This window comes from Notechis scutatus, chromosome 2, assembly GCF_049901735.1.
Source record: "Notechis scutatus isolate UNSWTSFEM ecotype Mainland chromosome 2, rNotScu1.2, whole genome shotgun sequence".
In the NCBI taxonomy this organism is placed as follows: Eukaryota; Metazoa; Chordata; class Lepidosauria; order Squamata; family Elapidae; genus Notechis; species Notechis scutatus.
This window is the reverse complement of record NC_142010.1, coordinates 154,286,791-154,305,509: the sequence shown is the minus strand read 5'-3', so window position 1 is coordinate 154,305,509 and position 18,719 is coordinate 154,286,791. Positions and strand designations below refer to the sequence as shown.

The window sequence follows — 18,719 nt, the reverse complement described above, 5'->3', positions numbered from 1 at the left end:
TTGAGCCTGGTGAGAATCAAAGGTAAACCAAACAGGCTATGTTTATTATTTATTAATCAAATTTATAAACTCACATAACATTATATGACTTTGTGCAATGATTAAACTTGCCCAGATCTTAAAATCTTCACTGTTTTACTATAGTGGAATTTTGGATTTTCATTGCTAATCCATATTGAAGTAAGGTATGTTGGAGCAAATATTAATGCCATACCCAAAAACGTTGGCAAGAAAATTGTGTGGACTTGTCCGTATAGTCACCAAGAGTCAATACAGACTCGAATGGACCACAAAAAAAGCTATGTCGATTTCAGCTTCCTTTTGTATCTAATTTACAAGTCTTCCCCGAGCCAGAGCTGCGAAATGAGTTGGACTAAAATCCCCATAAGTCCTAACCAGCACCGACCAAGATATTAGCCCAGCTGCTATCACAACGAAAGTAAAATAATTCATTTTCAGTATTTTAATTTAAAAAATACAAGGGCCGACTAACAAAACAGAGGCTGTTGGAAGCCGCCATCAGTTTAACCCCCGTTCCGAAAAGGTGTTTTCGCTTACTCGCCATCTTACAAGAAATAATTCTTGCCTGTTGCTATGGTTTCGGTTGCTAAGACCTTTCTATCTCTTGTAACTTTCTCTCTATGGTCGTGTATTTGACAAGCTTTCAAAAAGGAGGGCACGATTTGTTCCCGATTTGGCCAATGAAAATATAACCTCGCCCTGGAAAAATTTTATTCTCCAATAGAGCTGAAGACTTACTTGATGGACAGACGAAAAACCTATAGAAATCAAGTAGGTCGAAGATCTTGAGCAATACAGGTAGGGAACGAGGCGGGCAAATCGGGGAAATGTTTCCTGATTGTGGCGTGAATGGAGCTGTATCCGGAGTCAGTGTAAGTAGCCTAAGGGTGAGTATTGGATGCTCGGCTCCGTTATTTGGGCTGGATTTGTCGGGCACGGCTCAGCAGGCCTTTACTCGGAGAAATGGGACGGCGTGGTCTTTGGAGGGGAAGGGAGAAAACAAGGCTCCGTGGTGGCAGTGGGCTTCCCGCGACTTCCCTTTGCCTTTTGACTAACCGTCCCCTTTACTTTCTAGGGAATAAGAGCTCCCTTTTCCAACAGCTGCACCGTCGTCATTATGGAGACTCTCATCCCTGTGATCAATAAGCTGCAAGAGATTTTCAACACAGTGGCAGCCGAAATCATACAGCTGCCCCAAATCGTGGTAGTTGGTTCTCAGGTGAGGTTCTGCCTCCATTGAGGTTTAATCCATGCCCGTTCTAAATAGCGCGGCTTGCAGCGGGACAAATGTTGGTTAAATCAGTGGCTAAAACTTTGTCAGCTAAGCAAACTTCAAGTTAAAGATAAAGCGGGAGCTGAAAATATCACCTGCCCTATTAACACGCAAGTTTCAGAAGAGAATGAATGAATCTAACTTCATACATACATACATACATACATACACACACACACACACACACACATATATATATATATATATATATATATATATATATATATATATATATATATATATATATATATATATATATATATATATATATATATATATATATTATATATATATTATATATATATATATTATATATATATTATATATAGAGATAGATAGATATACATATACATTACATATACATATATATATATACACACACATACATATGCATACATATACATACATACATACATACATACATATATATGCATCATCACAAAATCTCCAGAAATGTAAAGCCTACAAACTTGAAATTTGGCATGTATGTTCCTCTTGGCTTCTAGGTTCTCACTAAGAAAGGATTTTTCAAAATGACCATCAGAGCTTTAGTGTTTCCTATATTATTATTAGTACACACACTGATGCTAAGGAGTTCTACTCCCCCTCCCCACCTGAAAAGAAATCTGTTCCAAATGCAAAACATGAGCAGAGGAGTTTCAGTTTTAGTTTAACAGCACCAAACAGTTGAGCTAAGCCACGCCCAGACTCCTTGCTGTCTCCTTGCTCACACAGCAAATACTGTTTCAGTTTCCAAACAGCCCTCAACTCTCTCACACTGACAGGACGCTAGCCAGATGAATACTGATGGATGCTGGTAGGCAGAGGCAGAATTCCCCCCCCCCCCCATTTTCCTCCCCAAAAACTAAGCCCAACCACATAGTTTTGTAGCAAAGCACGGTTATCGAGCTAGTTTGTGAATATGCAAGGAAGTAAATCAACATGAGATTTTGGAACTATTTTTATAATATGTTGTTCTAAACTTTTTTACCCAGGTAAGACACTGCCTTTTCTTTTTCTACCTGTAACGCTACTTATTTCCACAGAGTAGTGGGAAGAGCTCAGTGCTAGAGAGCATTGTCGGTCGGGATTTCTTGCCACGTGGCTCTGGAATTGTCACACGCCGCCCCCTGGTCTTGCAGCTGGTCCATGTGCCAACCCTGGAGGAGAGGAGGCGGAAAGCTACTGGAGAAAGTGGTAAGGGCAAAGTTACTTCTCTTAGTGACAAAGTAAAACAGAGATGTGAGCTTCAGAACGTTACCTCTGTAACTCTGATCAGAAGATGGAATATGATTACCTAGAAAGGGCTGGCTTGATCTCTGTCTTCCAATAGTTGAGTGTAAATCATATCATTTGTTGACTGAAAAGATTGAACACTAGGACCAGAGGTTTTGCCTTCTGAGCTTTCGAACTCGTGCTGGGGGCTCATCTTCATGGAACTTCTGTCTAGTTGCTATAGCAACTTCTGCTAAGAAGTTCCCTTCCCAGACAAAACCTCTGGTCCCAGTAACTGACCCAGATTGGATCTTGCAATATTAACCTGGGATATGTATCATTTGTGAAAAAGGTTGAGTTGGAATGAGTTACAGTAATTTTGTCATCTCAAGAGCTATATTGGCTTGAGCGTCCTGCATAGTATTGCATAGTACTGTATGGGTATTTGTGTCTGAAATGTGCCTGATCTCATCATGCTGCTGCTGTGACTTATTCTTGCATCAGACTCTGCAGTGTAAGTATAGAATCATGGCATTTACATAATGCCATTGGTGTGCCTATACCCTCATTTTGGTGTTACCGCAATTTGCTGCAGATGCTGCTGCATGAGATCAGTGGACAGGCCTAAGTTTCTTCCTCTTCCAGTATCTTTTTGTTCAGAGGAATGATTTACTGAGGGCTGATATCAAGATTCCTCATCCCTAGTGAACGTTAGTAATCCAAAACAGTTCCTTTGCATGATGACAAACAAGAATTGATCAGGAAGCAACTTGTAGAAATTATTTCATTGGGTACAAGCTAAAAGGCTGGTGTTGCCTGATTCTGACTATACTACCTAAATTCAGCATCTGGGAATAGTGGGTGGAGTGTTGTTGCCTCATACAGAAAGAGTATGTTTGGTAAAGTTGGACATTTTTGCGTCAGTGAGCTGTCAGTTTTTCACTGGTTCAACTGTTAGTTATTTTATCTGACATTTTTGATAGAAGCAAAATCAAACACCAACAGACAGCATAGAAGAATGGTTACAAGTGTCAGAGTAAGGCTAAGGAGACACAAATTCAGATTCTCACTTAGTCACAAACTAAACTGACCAGGGTGTTGTCTTGTAGGAAAATGGTCCTGGAAATATTCTCATATGTCTTTTATTTTGCTTTTTGTCTGCAGTTGCTCAGCCAGAGGAATGGGCCACTTTCCTGCACTGCAAACACAAGGTACTGAGTGGGTGAGGTAAATGTGGAACTATTTATGGTTAGAGTCAGCTCAGGCCAATTGGGTAAACTAGATGGCTGCCTAATATGGCAAAAAAAGCCTCACATTAATAGGGAAAAATGCTCTCCCCAAGGGAAACACAGTGACATTTTGGTGGTGGTGGTGGTGGGGGAATAATGGTGTTTGAGGGATGAGGACAATCTGTCTTTTCCCATTATACAATATCTATATATTGTATGATTATAGTGTATCAATTTTTCTCATTTTTTAAAAAACACAACTATCTAAATTTTCTTGTAAGAAGTGGGGATAAAATGAGGCATCTTGAGGCAGCCCATATAAGGAGGAGGCATTCCTTTCTGTGGCACATGTAAGGTAATTGAGGTGGAGAGTAGAGAGAAAGAAAGAGTTATACTTCTGTGCACAGTTTGCTTTGTCCTGCTTGTCTCCTCTTGTATGTTTGATGACTGGATTTCTGCATCATGTTGAGTGATGGCTTACTTTTAATGATTGTTTGTAATGTGTCTTAGCATGATGTGCGAACTTAATCATTTACTTGTTTTCTTTTTGATTTGAAGGCCTGTTGTGGGAAAAAGGCTATTGTTGACATTTTTCCTATATATCTCCTGTTATTCATGTCCATTTAGGGTTACCCTGTTTAACCATGGATTTTAGGACCCAAAGAAGAGAGGACAAGGGCATGTAAGGTTATATTTAGTAATATCACAGTCAGTGATTTTTTCTTAATTGGTGGGAGAATTCCTTCCTGTTACGACAATATTTTTGTCTTATTATTTTGTACAAAATATTAAGAAAATATCCCAACAGTGGATGCCAGGCAGAAGGAGAGCCCAAAAAGGGGGAGGGAAATAGATATTCATTCCAGTCTTTCACTAAGCGGAATTTATAATGTCAAAAATCTTAATATGTTGGAGAAATGAACTGAAGATAGAGATAATATTACAGGCAAATAGAAAGTTCTTCACTTATGAAAGAAAAAAATCCATAGATGTAGGAGATAATAATGATATTTATGAAAAGAATCTTGCAATAAACATTGCTTGCAAACAGAATATAAGTCAGCAGTGTGATGTGGGCTGCTGCCCTAGAGAAATACAGCTTTTGGATGGATCAAATTACTGGAAATAATGCTTCTCAATTCTGCAGTGGTCAGCTCTTCACCTATTGCATTCAGTTCTGGGCACTATACTTTCAGAAGGTTTAAAAAAAAAAAAAAAGGCTACAGTGGGCCAAGAAGATAATCTGGGTACCAGAAAATAAATTATATGGCTGGAGATTGAAGGAGCTGAGTATGTTTAGCCTTGAGAAAAAAAACAACTAAGGAGAGTATGGTAGTGTTTTTCAAATATTTGAAAATACTTCATACAGATGGTGTCTAAGGCTTGTTCCAGAGCATAGGACTCAGAATAATGCATTTAAATGATAAGACAGATTCTGATTGAATGTTTTAAAAGAAATCTCTCAAAGTAACCAATTACACTGCTCCAAAAAATAAAGGGAACACAAAAAGAAGACAACCTAGATCTGAATGAATGAAATATTATTATTAAATACGACGTTCATTACATAGTTGAACGTGCTGACAACAAAATCACACAAAAATTATCAGTGGAAATCAAATTTAGCAACCCACGAAGGTCTGGATTTGGAGTTACACTCAAAATTAAAGTGGAAAAAAACACTACAGGCTGATCCAACTTTGATGTAATGTCCTTAAAACAAGTCAAAATGAGGCTCAGTAGTGTGTGTGGCCTCCACGTGCCTGTATGACCTCCCTACAACGTCTGGGCATGCTCCTGATGAGGTGACGGATGGTCTCCTGAGGGATCTCCCCCCACACCTGGACTAAAGCATCCCCCAACTCCTGGACAGTCTGTGGTGCAATGTGGCATTGGTGGATGGAGCAAGACATGATGTCCCAGGTGTGCTCAATTGGATTCAGGTCTGGGGAATGGGCGGGCCAGTCCATAGCATCAATGTCTTCGTCTTGCAGGAACTGCTGACACACTCCAGCCACATGAGGTCTAGCATTGTCTTGCATTAGGAGGAACCCAGGGCCAACCGCACCAGCTTATGGTCTCACAAGGGGTCTGAGGATCTCATCTCGGTACCTAATGGCAGTCAGGCTACCTCTGGTGAGCACATGGAGGGCTGTATGGTCCCCTAAAGAAATGCCACCCCACACCATTACTGACCCACTGCCAAACCAGTCATGCTGGAGGATGTTGCAGGCAGCAGAACGTTCTCCACGGCGTCTCCAGACCCTGTCACGTCTGTCACATGTGCTCAGTGTGAACCTGCTTTCAAGAGCACAGGGCGCCAATGGCGAATTTGCCAATCTTGGTGTTCTCTGGCAAATGCCAAAGGTCCTGCACGGTGTTGGGCTGTAAGCACAACCCCCACCTGTGGACATCGGGCCCTCATACCACCCTCATGGAGTCTGTTTCTGACTGAGCAGCCACATGCACATTTGTGGCCCGCTGGAGGTCATTTTGCAGGACTCTGGCAGTGCTCCTCCTGTCTCTCCTTGCACAAAGGTGGGGGTAGTGGTCCTGATGCTGGATTGTTGCCCTCCTACGGCCTCCTCCACGTCTCCTGATGTACTGGCCTGTCTCCTGGTAGCGACTCCATGCTCTGGACAATACGCTGACAGACACAGCAAACCTTCTTGCCACAGCTCGCATTGATGTGCCATCTTGGATGAGCTGCACTACCTGAGCCACTTGTGTGGGTTGTAGACTCCGTCTCATGCTACTACTAGAGTGACAGCACCGCCAGCATTCAAAAGTGACCAGAAAGCCAGAAAGCATAGGAACTGAGAAGTGGTCTGTGGTCACCACCTGCAGAACCACTCCTTTATTGGGGATGTCTTGCTAACTGCCTATGCTTTCCCCCTCTTGTCTATTCCATTTGCACAACAGCATGTGAAATTGATTGTCAATCAGTGTTGCTACCTAAGTGGACAGTTTGATTTCACAGAAGTGTGATTGACTTGGAGTTACATTGTGTTGTTTAAGTGTTCCCTTTATTTTTTTGAGCAGTGTATTTTCCTTTACCTTGAGTGTGTTTAAGTTGAGACTGAATAGCCACCTGTCTAGCAGGGGAAGGTCTTGATGGCCTGACTACCCACTTCCAAATTTCTTCATCCTGAAGGGAGCAGTCAAAAAAGAATTCTGTCTGAAAAAGAAATCCAATAGTTATCTCTGGATATTTTTTTTCTTTTCCATAGAGCTTTCTTTTGACTGTATCTTTTACTACTACTGGAAAAAAAATAAATCTCTTCATGTCTTCTTTTGTAAAAAAAGGTCTAAATGTACATAAATACATAAAGCATGCAGATAAGGATTTGTTATCTTCCAGATCTTACAAATGTGTTAGAAGAAAGCTGTCAAACTGTGCTTAGTGCTCAACTAAGTAAGTTGACTCATTTGGCATGTTGTAACATACATATGGCTTGTAGACACTTCTCCATGCCGTGTGCTAAGTGTTGATCGTCCACATTTTCAGATTTTATGTCCAACGCTAAAGGCATTTTATGTGTACGCTGCCAGAGGTAGTGATTCCATTCTTTATGTTGAAAGAATATCAACTCCTATACTTTATTCCTCTTTTTAAATTCACTTCTTCCCAAGGTTGTGTCTTCTGTGCCTTGTCCTAAGCTCACCAGGAATTAAAGCCATTGTTTTCAACAATGTGTTTATGGGATGAAAACCATGCACTTTCAAGCCCCCACATCTCTTTTCTATATTCTGCAGCTGCTGAGTGTTGTTTTTGCCAGAAAGTTTGGAGGGTTTTTGGCTTTTGCTTTTTATTCAAAGTTATTATTATATAACATGATGTATTATATTTTAAATGTTTGAGGTGGAGTACTTCTTGTGCTCCATTCTTTCTTGATTTCTCCTCTTCCGCTGTCTGTTCCCTGCTCCAGTTCTGCCACAAGCAGGCAAGATGTGGAAGAGGATCAATAAAAGAGCAGGAAAGCAAATGTCCTTGCACGTTTTCCTGTAGCTCTTCTGATGTTAGAAACATTTCCCTTTGTTCTTTTTCTTCAGACTTTTACGGATTTCAGTGAGATTCGTCAGGAAATTGAGATTGAAACCGAGCGAATGACTGGGACCAATAAGGTACTAACTCTCTGAGTTATTCTCTCTTGGTGTGAGAGTCCTTGGGTCCAAATGCCTTCTTGCGTCTTTCTCTAATAGCTTTTCTTGCTTCCAGGGAATCAGTCCAGAACCCCTGTACTTGAAGATCTATTCACCCCATGTGCTTAACTTGACGCTGGTAGATCTTCCAGGAATCACCAAGGTGAGTCACTTAGAAATGGTGCTCTCTATCGCCCATGTCTTAAGAGAGACCCAGAAGTTATAGATTATTAGTAGACTTCCCAAAGACTTTAAAGGCAGAACTTCATCATCAATATCTGGGCACTGTGTAGCCTTGGGTACCAATGTACCAAGTGATGGATGGTCTCCCTCCTTTCTCCTATCTACCACTTTTTCCTCAAGACCACTTCTTTTAACCATTTGGTCACATTGGACCAGAAGGAAAACTGGGTTACAGTGATGATGAGCAGAAGATAAAAAGGGTGTAAACGAACAACAGATGTAGGATTGACTGTTCTTAGCACACCACTATATTAGTTTCAGAAAAGAGTTTCTATTGAAGGCCTGCAACCTCTCACAGGAAAACTCCCCAAATCCTGTGGCTACAACTGGAAGGTTGTGTGGTTTGGGCTGGAATTTTGTGCTTGAAATGAAATTAGTCACCTTTGTATGGGTGATAGCAACAATATTGGTAGCTTTGTTTTAACTAGAGTCAGCTTCAGTGGAAAGGTGTGTTTATTTGAGGCAGCCTCAGTGCTTGGCATAGATCTGGTCCTGGTCTGGAGCAAAAGAATCCCATTTTTCTCATTTGCTTATTAGAAAAACTAAAAGCCCATGTGATTCTCTTCAAGCTTCTGCATCTCACCGATGTAGGTTTATGCTTAAAATAAATATGTATTATTTTTCAATTGAATTTTGCAGGCTATATAAAATAGATCAACATATGGAATGCTCTTGTTTTTTTTTTTCTGAGCATGGAACAGGGGCATGTACAAACACCTCTCAGCCTTTTACAATTTGAACCACTTCTTGACCTCGCATATCTAAATTTACTGCTGCTGCTAAATCAATTCTAAAGCATGTTTTGTTAGTTCCTAGATTCTAGAATAATGTTCTGCAGCCGTGAGAACTAGAAACATGTTCTTCCTTTCAGTCCACAGAAATGTTCCTGGATTAGAGGATATGGTCTTCACTGAAGATAATACAGTGAGGAATTGGAAGGGCATATTTCTTAAATACATGCATTCATGTTTTTAGGCTGCAGATATGTGAATTCAGGAGTCCTTTTGCATCTCCAACTTAGTTGTTTTTCTTCCTAGTGAGTGATATAAATCAAGAGTCCTTGCTCCCTCCTCTTCTCTGTTCTTCTCTTGGGTAGAAACCGAGCAGTAAACAAGAGCGCTTAGTATGGTGTGATGCAGTTTGTCTTGCATTATTAGCCTTCTCAATTCAGAGTGGAAGTAAACATAAGGGAGTTTTCTAAGTTTGTCCTTTTCTAATTTCATAGCAACTTTGATCTCTTAATAACATGTGTTATATTTTTTACATTTTGCTGCATGGTACTTTAGGCCTTGGGTGACTTATAAATCTTTCAAATCCAGCCTTTGCAATATCACAGGTGCCTATTGGAGATCAACCTCCTGATATTGAGAATCAAGTCCGAGATATGATCTTATCCTACATCTCCAACCCAAACTGCTTAATCCTGGCTGTCACTGCTGCCAATACTGACATGGCCACATCAGAAGCACTCAAACTAGCACGGGATGTTGACCCTGACGGTATGATTATGTTTGTACTTGAGGAGGAGGAGAAATCAGGAAATTATGATGCCAGTAGTCCATATGGAGAACCATGGGATGTTATAAAATAGTCCTCTATTTTTGAAGCTCAGGGGAGTCTGACTTAGTAAGGCCAGCAGAGCAGAACTGAATATTTATTTGCTGTCTGGATGTTAAGATCTGTTCTTCATTGATGGCTGATCAATAGGAAGGGGAATAAAGCACAGATGGGTGAGAGGGTGAGCTGAGGGAGCACTTTTCTCCCCTTATTTTTTTCCATTCTGTAAGATCCAACACAATGGGCTTCCCCCCAAATTCCATTGGTCAGACAAGGCCATCTGAGTGCCTTAGGAAGTAACAGTTGCCCTCTGGAACACCATCCCTGAAGACTTCTAATGCTCAGTCTTTTCGGATTTGAAAACCTGGCTTTTTTCCCAGGCTGTGGGATAGAATGGGGAAAACATGAGTGGGATCCACCTGGATTAGATTATGGTATATTGGTGTATTTATAGTGTATGTTTATTCCTTCTATTGCGATCCTCTGGTTGTTTTCTTGGATTAATGAACTACAGTCTTGTTTTTAATTTGTACATCACCCAGAATCCCTAACGAATTGGGCAGTCTTACCAACAACCTAAATTATAAATACATAAATTGAATGAATGCAAAAGATATATAGTCTTGGGGAGGAAGCACACAAGGAATAAAGGAACAGTCTCTGTCATTCCTCCCCCTTTCCCCTTCTGATATCACTGACTGGGTATCACTCTCTGCAGGTCGAAGGACACTGGCTGTGATCACCAAGCTAGATCTGATGGATGCTGGGACTGATGCCCTGGATGTACTGATGGGCCGGGTTATTCCTGTCAAACTAGGCATCATTGGGGTGGTCAACAGGTCAGTGGTGATGAGGCATACAGGGAACCAAAGGACCTAGAGGGTGGTTCCTGTGCTAGGTGGAGAGGGCACCTGATTGCAAACCCTTTTCTTTGCCAGAGCAGGTTGTTGCGGGTGGGTGAATCCATCAGGCAGATTCTGTTAATTGTCTAGATGGTATTTTTGCTTCCTGTGCTAGGAGTCAACACGATATCAACAGTAACAAGAGCATCAGTGAGTCTCTGCAGGATGAGCAAGGATTCATGCAAAAGAAATACCCTTCACTTGCCAATCGCAATGGCACACGTCATTTGGCCAAAACTCTCAACAGGTGAGAAGAAGGGACTGGGTGTGGTTAGGGATTGACCAGGAAACCCCAGGTAGAATGGGACCCCTCTGCTTTAGGATGCTTATCTTCTGTGTAGAAAAGAACCACTCCTGTCCTTTACTCTGAAGATGAGAGCCTTAGTGGATTCAGCTAAGTCATTTCTGTTCCGTCAGCAGCTCAGCAGCAGTCTCTTGGGAGAAGCAGCAACTGCATCATTCCTGATTAGACTTCCTAGCAATTAGTACTGGGAGGCTGACAGCCTGTGACGGTTGTAAGATCTAATCATCATGATCTAGAGCGCTGAAAGCCTTTTTAGGTTTTTTTTTTTAGGAAGGAACACCTAAACAGCATCCCTGTGTCCCCAAGACTGACATATTCATCGGGCATAGGATCTGGTGCCCATGAAAATGTTCGGCCCTGCACATGCCAGCTTTAAAACAAAATCTCAAGTGCGGAGTCCTTAGTGCTTTCTGAGCATGGTTATTTGCTTGTAGATGTTTTGTTACCCAACTAGGTAACATCAGTGTGAGGGAGTATGGGGTTTGCTCCCTGTTTATATACGGTAGTTTGGTCTCCCAATATGGGTGGTGTACTTTTCTCCTTGATTAGGCTGTTGTTTTCTGCTTGATGGATTGTCTGATGTTAACTCCTGCTTATCTGGGCAAGAAAACCACACTGCTACCCACGCTGGTAAGGCAAGCTACCATATAGAAATGAAACAAACCACATAACCATTAACACTGATTGTAACTGTTGGGTAATGAGAGGTCTGCAAGCAAATAACCAAGCTCATATAGCACTAAGGAGTCCACAGTTCAACCCTGAGCTACATTTATACCTCTTCTGTTAAAACTTCAACTAGTATTAAAATCGCAAAGTAGGAGCTAGGAATTGTAAGAAGTATTCTGGGCAGAAATGCTGGGTGTTATTTTGAATCCAGGGATTGTGTGTGAGCTCCTCCTTGCCTTGCCTCAGCATTTGTACATGAAGAAAGAAGAATCCCTCAGAAGCGTTTTCAACCTGAATTGCAACTTTTCAGAATACCATCTTTCCTGTTCCTAAAATCATTAAACCACTCAGCAGCAGAGTACAAATATAGCATAACACATAGAAGGTTGGAATCGACTCAGGTTTTCCCCCCTGCTTCAATCTTGTTTAGCCAGGAAGGGAAGATTTGGCTCAAGTGAATGACATGAGTCTTTCTTTCGGTCACCTGAATGTTGGCCCGTTTTTGCCTAGTACTGTCCTCTCCAACACTTTCCTTTGGTCACTTGGAATCTTTATTCCTGAAAGTAGGGGTGCTTTCCTTAAAAAGGCCAGGCTGATGCCCTTCTACCTTTTCCAGGCTGCTGATGCACCATATCCGCGACTGCCTGCCTGAGCTGAAGACGCGAGTGAATGTGCTCACAGCTCAGTACCAGTCAGTGCTACAGAGCTATGGGCAGCCTATCGAAGACAAGAATGCCACTTTGCTTCAGATCATCACTAAGTTTGCCACTGAGTATTGCAACACCATTGAGGGTACAGCACGCAACATTGAGACCTCCGAGTTGTGAGTGAAGCCTCTAGTGAACGATACGGTGATGGAGCTGAATGTGGGATAAATAAGCTGGCAGTGGGATGCTGGGGCTGATCTGCTTCTCTATTGCCCAGGTGCGGCGGTGCTCGGATGTGCTACATTTTCCATGAAACCTTTGGACGCACTCTGGAGTCCATTGATCCGCTGGCTGGACTTACGATGCTGGACATTTTGACAGCCATTAGAAATGCCACAGTAAGTTAATACGATCTTGTCCTCTAATGCAAGGCTGTCTTATCTTTCCCTTTCATCCATGTTCTCCTTTTTCAGTTAGGCTCCAATTACACAAGAAAAAGTTACAGTGTAGTAACAGAAGTGTTCGGAGTTCACCTAAAATGTTGCTGCTCCTATAATTTAGAAGAGGGGTGGATACAAGCCAAGCTTCTTTTCCCCCTGCCAACTACAGTAATGGGTAATGAGATCTTGGCTTGGAGCATTATAAGAATTAAGAGTGGTTGCCTATCCTAATGAAAGCATGGCATTCAATTGCAGTTACTGCAAGCAAACTGTTTGTTTATGTAGCCAGAAGAAGGACAATATTCCCCAAATGTACATGTTTTGATAGATATCTGTGGGTATATCTCAGTATTTGTAGTTTCCAAACAAACACCCAAGCTATTAAAGCCAGTGAATCAATAGAACGGATCTTGTCTCCTGCTTCAACAACAATAGAGGACTGGTAGAGGATTAAAAGAACAACAGAGTGGAAGCGATCTTAGGACTTCTAGTCCAAATTTCTGTTCAAGCAAGAGACTATATACCATTCTGGACAAATGGCTATCCAATCTCTTCTTAAAAACTTCCAGTGAAGGAGCATCCACAGCATCTGGAGGCAAGCCTGTCCACTGGTTAATTGTTTTATCAAGAAACTTCTAATTTCTAAGTTGGTTCATCATCCAGTTTCATTCATCATCCAGTTTGTAATGATAGATGTTTTGATATCAAAGGAGGAGGAGGAGGGTAGGGGGGAGTCTGTCTGCCCTGACTTAGAAGCAGGATAGCAGAAGCCAAACATCCTGTGCTTTCTTGGCATATTTAATTTCTCCCAAGACGTCCAGTCTTTTTTTGCTTCTACATTGAGAGTCAAGAGCTAGCCTTTCTCGTGCAGGTCTTCTTCTATACTTTTGGTATAGTATCAATTTGTCCTCCTGGAAACCACTGTGCTAAATTATTCTAAATTATAGAAGAAATCACTGCTTAAAGGACATTTTGTTGACTGGGCAATGTTATAACTAAACTTTGGCCCAGTCACATGAGGCAGGAACAAAATGCAGGGTAAAGTTAGCTACACTGAAAAGTGTGAATTTGAAGTTATGCTGAGTTTGGGGAGACTGAGCTACGTAGAACTTCAACTGATCCTCAAGTCCCTCTGGCAAAGGATTTTCCCTGCCACCAGTTTTTGAAGATGCTTCTCCATCTCTCTGGCAGGGTCCCCGCCCAGCCCTCTTTGTTCCTGAGGTCTCTTTTGAGTTGCTGGTGAAACGTCAGATCAAGCGACTGGAGGAGCCAAGCCTTCGCTGCGTGGAGCTCGTGCACGAGGAGTTGCAGCGCATCATCCAACACTGCACCACCTACAACACACAGGTACCGTCTCGCTGGGCCCGAGAACAACCAGCCTCCATCCCCAGAAGAAGGAAGGGGCTCTTGAGAGGGTTCTGGACCGGCATTTTGATGCATGTGAACTCTCAAGGGCCGGTTGTTACCTTTCCAAATGCCCAACTGTTAGAAACTTTTTAAGATAGCATCCTCATCTTACAACCACAATTGAACCCAAAGTTGTCCCACTTTATGATTCTTCTTGCCGCAATTATTAAGTGAATTGCAGTTGTTAAGTTAGTAACGCGGTTGTTCGTTGAGTCTGGGTTCCCCATTGACTTTGCTTGTCAAAAGGTGGTCACATGACCCCAGGACACTGCAACCGTCATAAATATGAGTCGGTTGCCAGGCATCTGAATCATGATCACATGACCATGGGGATGCTGCAATGGTTGTAAGTGTGAAAAGGTGTTGTGATGCACGTCACACTAACTGTGATAATACAGATGACAGTTTAGACATCTTGATTATTTTAATGTTTTAATATGTGCATAACATGTACAGAAATATTAAAAAAAAACTTTGTTGGAGAATCCATTTTAAGCCTCTGTAAGCTCTTCTCTCTCCCTCCCTCTCTATACACACACTCTCTCTCTCCCACACACACACACACACACTTTTCAAGGAAAAAAAACCAATAACAAAAATAATCTTTAGGAGTTGCTGCGTTTCCCCAAGTTGCACGAGGCCATTGTGGAGGTGGTGACAGGAGTCCTTCGCAGGAGGCTGCCCATCACCAATGAGATGGTAACGGAAACTTCTTCCTTTTTTTTTTTTGCTATGAATAAAAGTATGGAATGGTCCTTGCTGCTGCACATTTCTTCCTGAGGCTTTGAAGCTGGTGGGTGTATCTGGAATTTAGAGTGTGTAGTATATTCACTCCCACGTGGCTAGTCTGAAACCACCACACAGCAAAGTAATGAAGCTGCACTTTATTGCTGCCTCTACCTATTTCCTACTATGAGCCCAGGATGTTTTCTAGCATTTCAGCTAACTGCAATGTTGTCTGGAGAGCAGAATATACTTCCAAATGACATATTAGGTTATTTCTATTTTATGAACTATTCCGGACTCTTTGCGAGGCCTATTTTATTTATTTGTCTTGGAAATAAACACGGTACTTAAGACTGGTGTTTTGTTTCAGAGCTCTTAGGCATTATGGATCTTGGATTATTGAGCCCAATGCCACCCCATCAGACACCCTAGGCCTAATAATGCCTCTCTCCTAGGTACACAACCTGGTTGCCATTGAGCTGGCCTACATTAATACCAAGCACCCTGACTTTATAGACACAGCACTGGTCTCTGCCTCAGTGAGCAATTCTAAGGTAACTTTTCACGGATGCCCTCTCCCCTCTCCTTAATGACTACCTTTGTCTTAACTTGCAGGCTAATTCTTGCATATTTTTTCCCCAATCTAGAGCGACACTGCTATAGATGGTACCTGGCGATGGAAAAGTGAGAAAGCAGAAGAATCTGGCACTGATGATAGGCCTAAGGGATCCTCTCACTCTTTGGTCTATTCTAGCCCCAGCCGGTCCCATGAAGTCAATCTACTGGACACGGTCAGCCGGGATACACCTGGGAGGAACAGGGAGGGAGAAAGCAGGTGGGCTGGCTAGAACTAAGCTACTTTTAGGAGCAAAGAATGTTGCTAGGAGTTGCAGTGCAGAAACATCATAAGGATGAATTGGAAGAAGTGCCAGTATTTGCATAATAAGAGGTACATTATTTAGGTCATTGTTTTTTTGCCTATAATGTAAACAACTTTGGTTTGTATTTATGTGGCAGGATGGGTTGCTGCAAAAGGGTACATCAGAATAACAGAGTTGGAAGGGACCTTGGAGGTCATCTAGTCCAACTCGCTGTTCAAGAGGAGACCCTATACTGTGTTGGGGAATAGATATTTATCATCACCTCAGCCAAGGGAGTAGAGTCTTGAGTAGCTGCTCTCCCAGCTCAATTGCTATTGCATTTGGTGAACGCTGCTCACGGCCATTTCCCTTGCCTCTCTCTAGCCCATGCCAGCAACGCGGAAGCTAAGTCAGCGTGAACAACGAGACTGTGAGGTAATCCGGAGGCTTATTAAGTCCTACTTCCTCATTGTGCGCAAAAGCATCCAGGATAGGTAAGTGGGTTAACAAGAAAATTAGGGTAAGCATTAGTTGATTGAGTGTGGCATCTGGATTTAGTACTCCTTCAGAAATGGATATTCTGGTAGTGAAGGTTTGAGATTAAGCAGTGACTAACCTAATAAATACTAACAAATTATTTTATGCAACTCCTTGTAGAAAAATAGACTTTAGCCATTTTTGAATGAGAGGATAGCCTTTCTTCCTCAACCCCAATCCCTTAAAAGTTTGGGGATTTGGGAAACTGCTGTTCTCAAAATTCTTGATCAGTTTCTGACAAATTTTCTGTAACTCCAGTACATTTTAACGTATGTGGTTTCTTGTTGCAATAATCAGGATATTTCATGTTCTGCAGGCACATCAGTTTCCATATGTAGCTCAAAGTATTTTGAATAACAAAACATAACTTGAGAAGTACTACAGATGGACTTTATCTAAGCCAAAAGTGCTACAGTAATCTTTCTGCTAGCAATAGAAAAGATGAAATTATACTTAAACAATAACTGTCAATAAAGAAATTGGGGACTTTCTTTTAAGCACTCTGTGTCCAAATCAATTTACCGCTTTTCATCCTGTAGTGTACCCAAAACTGTGATGCACTTCCTTGTGAACTACGTCAAGGACCACCTCCAGAGTGAACTTGTGGGCCAACTGTATAAGCCCCAGCTTCTAGATACACTCCTAACAGAGTCCGAGGACATGGCTCAGCAGCGTAATGAGGCTGCCAGTATGCTCAAGGTAATGGAGGACAGAGTCGCTAGAGGTCAGCTCTGGTTCAATGATGGCCAAAGAAAAACATGTGTCTGGCTCACTGGGGGCAGAACCAGTTTGTTGCTTTAAATCCTTCCTCAAACTGGAAGCCACAATTCTTTCCCCAGAGACTGAAAATGGCTGTGTTCCAATCTTTTAAAAGTCTTAAGCATCCTGAGTAGCTTCTCCATCTTGGCTCCCTCCATGTGTTATCTAGCTTCAGCTCCGAGACAAGGTGGTGTAAGGTTGAGAAAGACTGGCCAAGATCCCAGGAGCCTATTCCAAGTCCCATCACCCTTACCGTCTTTTTTTCAAATCAGTGATGCCCACTTCTTGGATAGCTAGTTGACACATGTCATTTTAGCTTTGTGCATATAGTGCATTGATTTTCAGTACCACACTAATGAAACTATTCCTTTCCCTATGCTGGTTAGTTGTGATGTCTGAGTCTTCAGCCAGGTCTTCTGCTCTTTTGTAGGCATTACAGAAAGCCAGCCAAACAATATCAGAGATCCGAGAGACTCAGCTGTGGTGAGATGCACTCAAAACTTCAGAAGATTCCATGTTGCAAGAATGTTACTCACCCAGAACCATGCAGGGGTTCAGCTCCGACTCACACCTGAATCTTTACTGTTTCCCGAGTGGGGAAGAGATTGTGTCCTCAGTGATCAAGTTCTAGTTTAGAACAAAGAGTGTGTCCTTATTTTAACTGTGTTGAAGTGTCCGTGGTGCACGGATAGCATTTTGGAGCCGACATATGGTGGCTCTCCCTGCTACCTCATCTGTCTTCCATATTTTTCCAGTTTTGCTAGATCCACCGGTATTAAATTCCTCTTTTGATTGTCAAGCTTGCAGCCTTGAGCACTTGCTGAGTTTGGCCAGTCTTCAGCTTGAAGTTCTATGTATTTCCTGAACATGGTGCATTCGGTATGTGTATTGAAATGAAACCTCGTCTGTGTTTGCTTAACTGTTAGGATCACACTTGCTCTGTATTTGGCCTTGTAAATGCCTTTTATTCTCATAACTGCTGTACAGGTAAAAAGAGGAGCCTCTTGGTAAAATTAAAGATGCCTGAGTAACCTTGAATAAGAAAGATAAGTGCTACCTGACACTAGAGGGGATTCGTCATCTACTCTGGCCCAAAGAAGGAGCTGATAATAATGCTGGATCTCACTCTGGACTGTGCTTTCATAACACATTTTACCCAGGAGTCATGTGCAATAGTGTCACTTGTGGGAGCCTTCACCTGTTCCTGGATGCTTGAGGGTTAGGGGGTGGGAATCTGAATCGTTTCCAAGTTTGCACGTATCTGAGCCACAGTGGGGACCAGGGTTGGCCTGTAAATTTTCATGAAATAAACTCTGGAAGATTGTACAGTTGGTGCCTTTCGTTTTCTTTAAAGGAAATAAAAAAACAGATGACGATCGTTAAGTTCCGAGGATACTCATTTTTCCCATGGCAATCCTTCCCAACATTGATAAGTGTAGATTTTTCCATTTTTCAAAATTTTATTTGCTTAGTTTCATAGAATTGTCTTCTTTTATTGTTGCACATCTTGCTGTTAAATATATTCCCAAGTATTTTAACTTTCTTAACTATTTGAAATTCCACTTCTGCCAGTTTTCCTTTTTGGTTTTGTGTGACATTTTTAACTATCACTTTAGTTTTTTTCTCTATTTTCAGTCCTGCTACCTCTCCAAACTACTCTATCTCTTTTAATAGTTTAGGAATTGTCTCTAACGGATCTTCTACAATAAATGACACATCATCTGCAAACGCTTGTAGTTTAACGTATTTTTTGCTCCATAAGACTCACTCCCCCCCCCACCCCCACC

General features: G+C 41.8%; 1 protein-coding gene across 2 annotated transcripts; it reads left to right on the top strand.

Moving 5' to 3' along the window:
- Positions 1–816: 816 nt before the first annotated feature.
- On the top strand, positions 817–18,258 carry LOC113417669 (dynamin-1-like protein). 2 transcript variants are annotated; one of them, XM_087956906.1, is made up of 18 exons: positions 817–908; positions 1,097–1,240; positions 2,341–2,491; positions 3,674–3,720; positions 7,792–7,863; positions 7,958–8,044; positions 9,461–9,623; positions 10,400–10,520; positions 10,699–10,830; positions 12,173–12,379; positions 12,481–12,601; positions 13,835–13,990; positions 14,660–14,749; positions 15,232–15,330; positions 15,424–15,567; positions 16,021–16,130; positions 16,713–16,872; positions 17,363–18,258. In XM_087956906.1, exons 1-18 carry the CDS (start codon positions 849–851, stop codon positions 17,417–17,419), a joined length of 2,121 nt encoding a protein of 706 aa, XP_087813032.1. In that variant the 5' UTR covers positions 817–848; the 3' UTR covers positions 17,420–18,258. The 2 variants fall into 2 exon arrangements, with proteins under 2 accessions (XP_087813032.1, XP_087813033.1); XM_087956907.1 differs by having other exon boundaries at positions 819–893.
- The last annotated feature ends 461 nt before the right edge of the window (positions 18,259–18,719 follow it).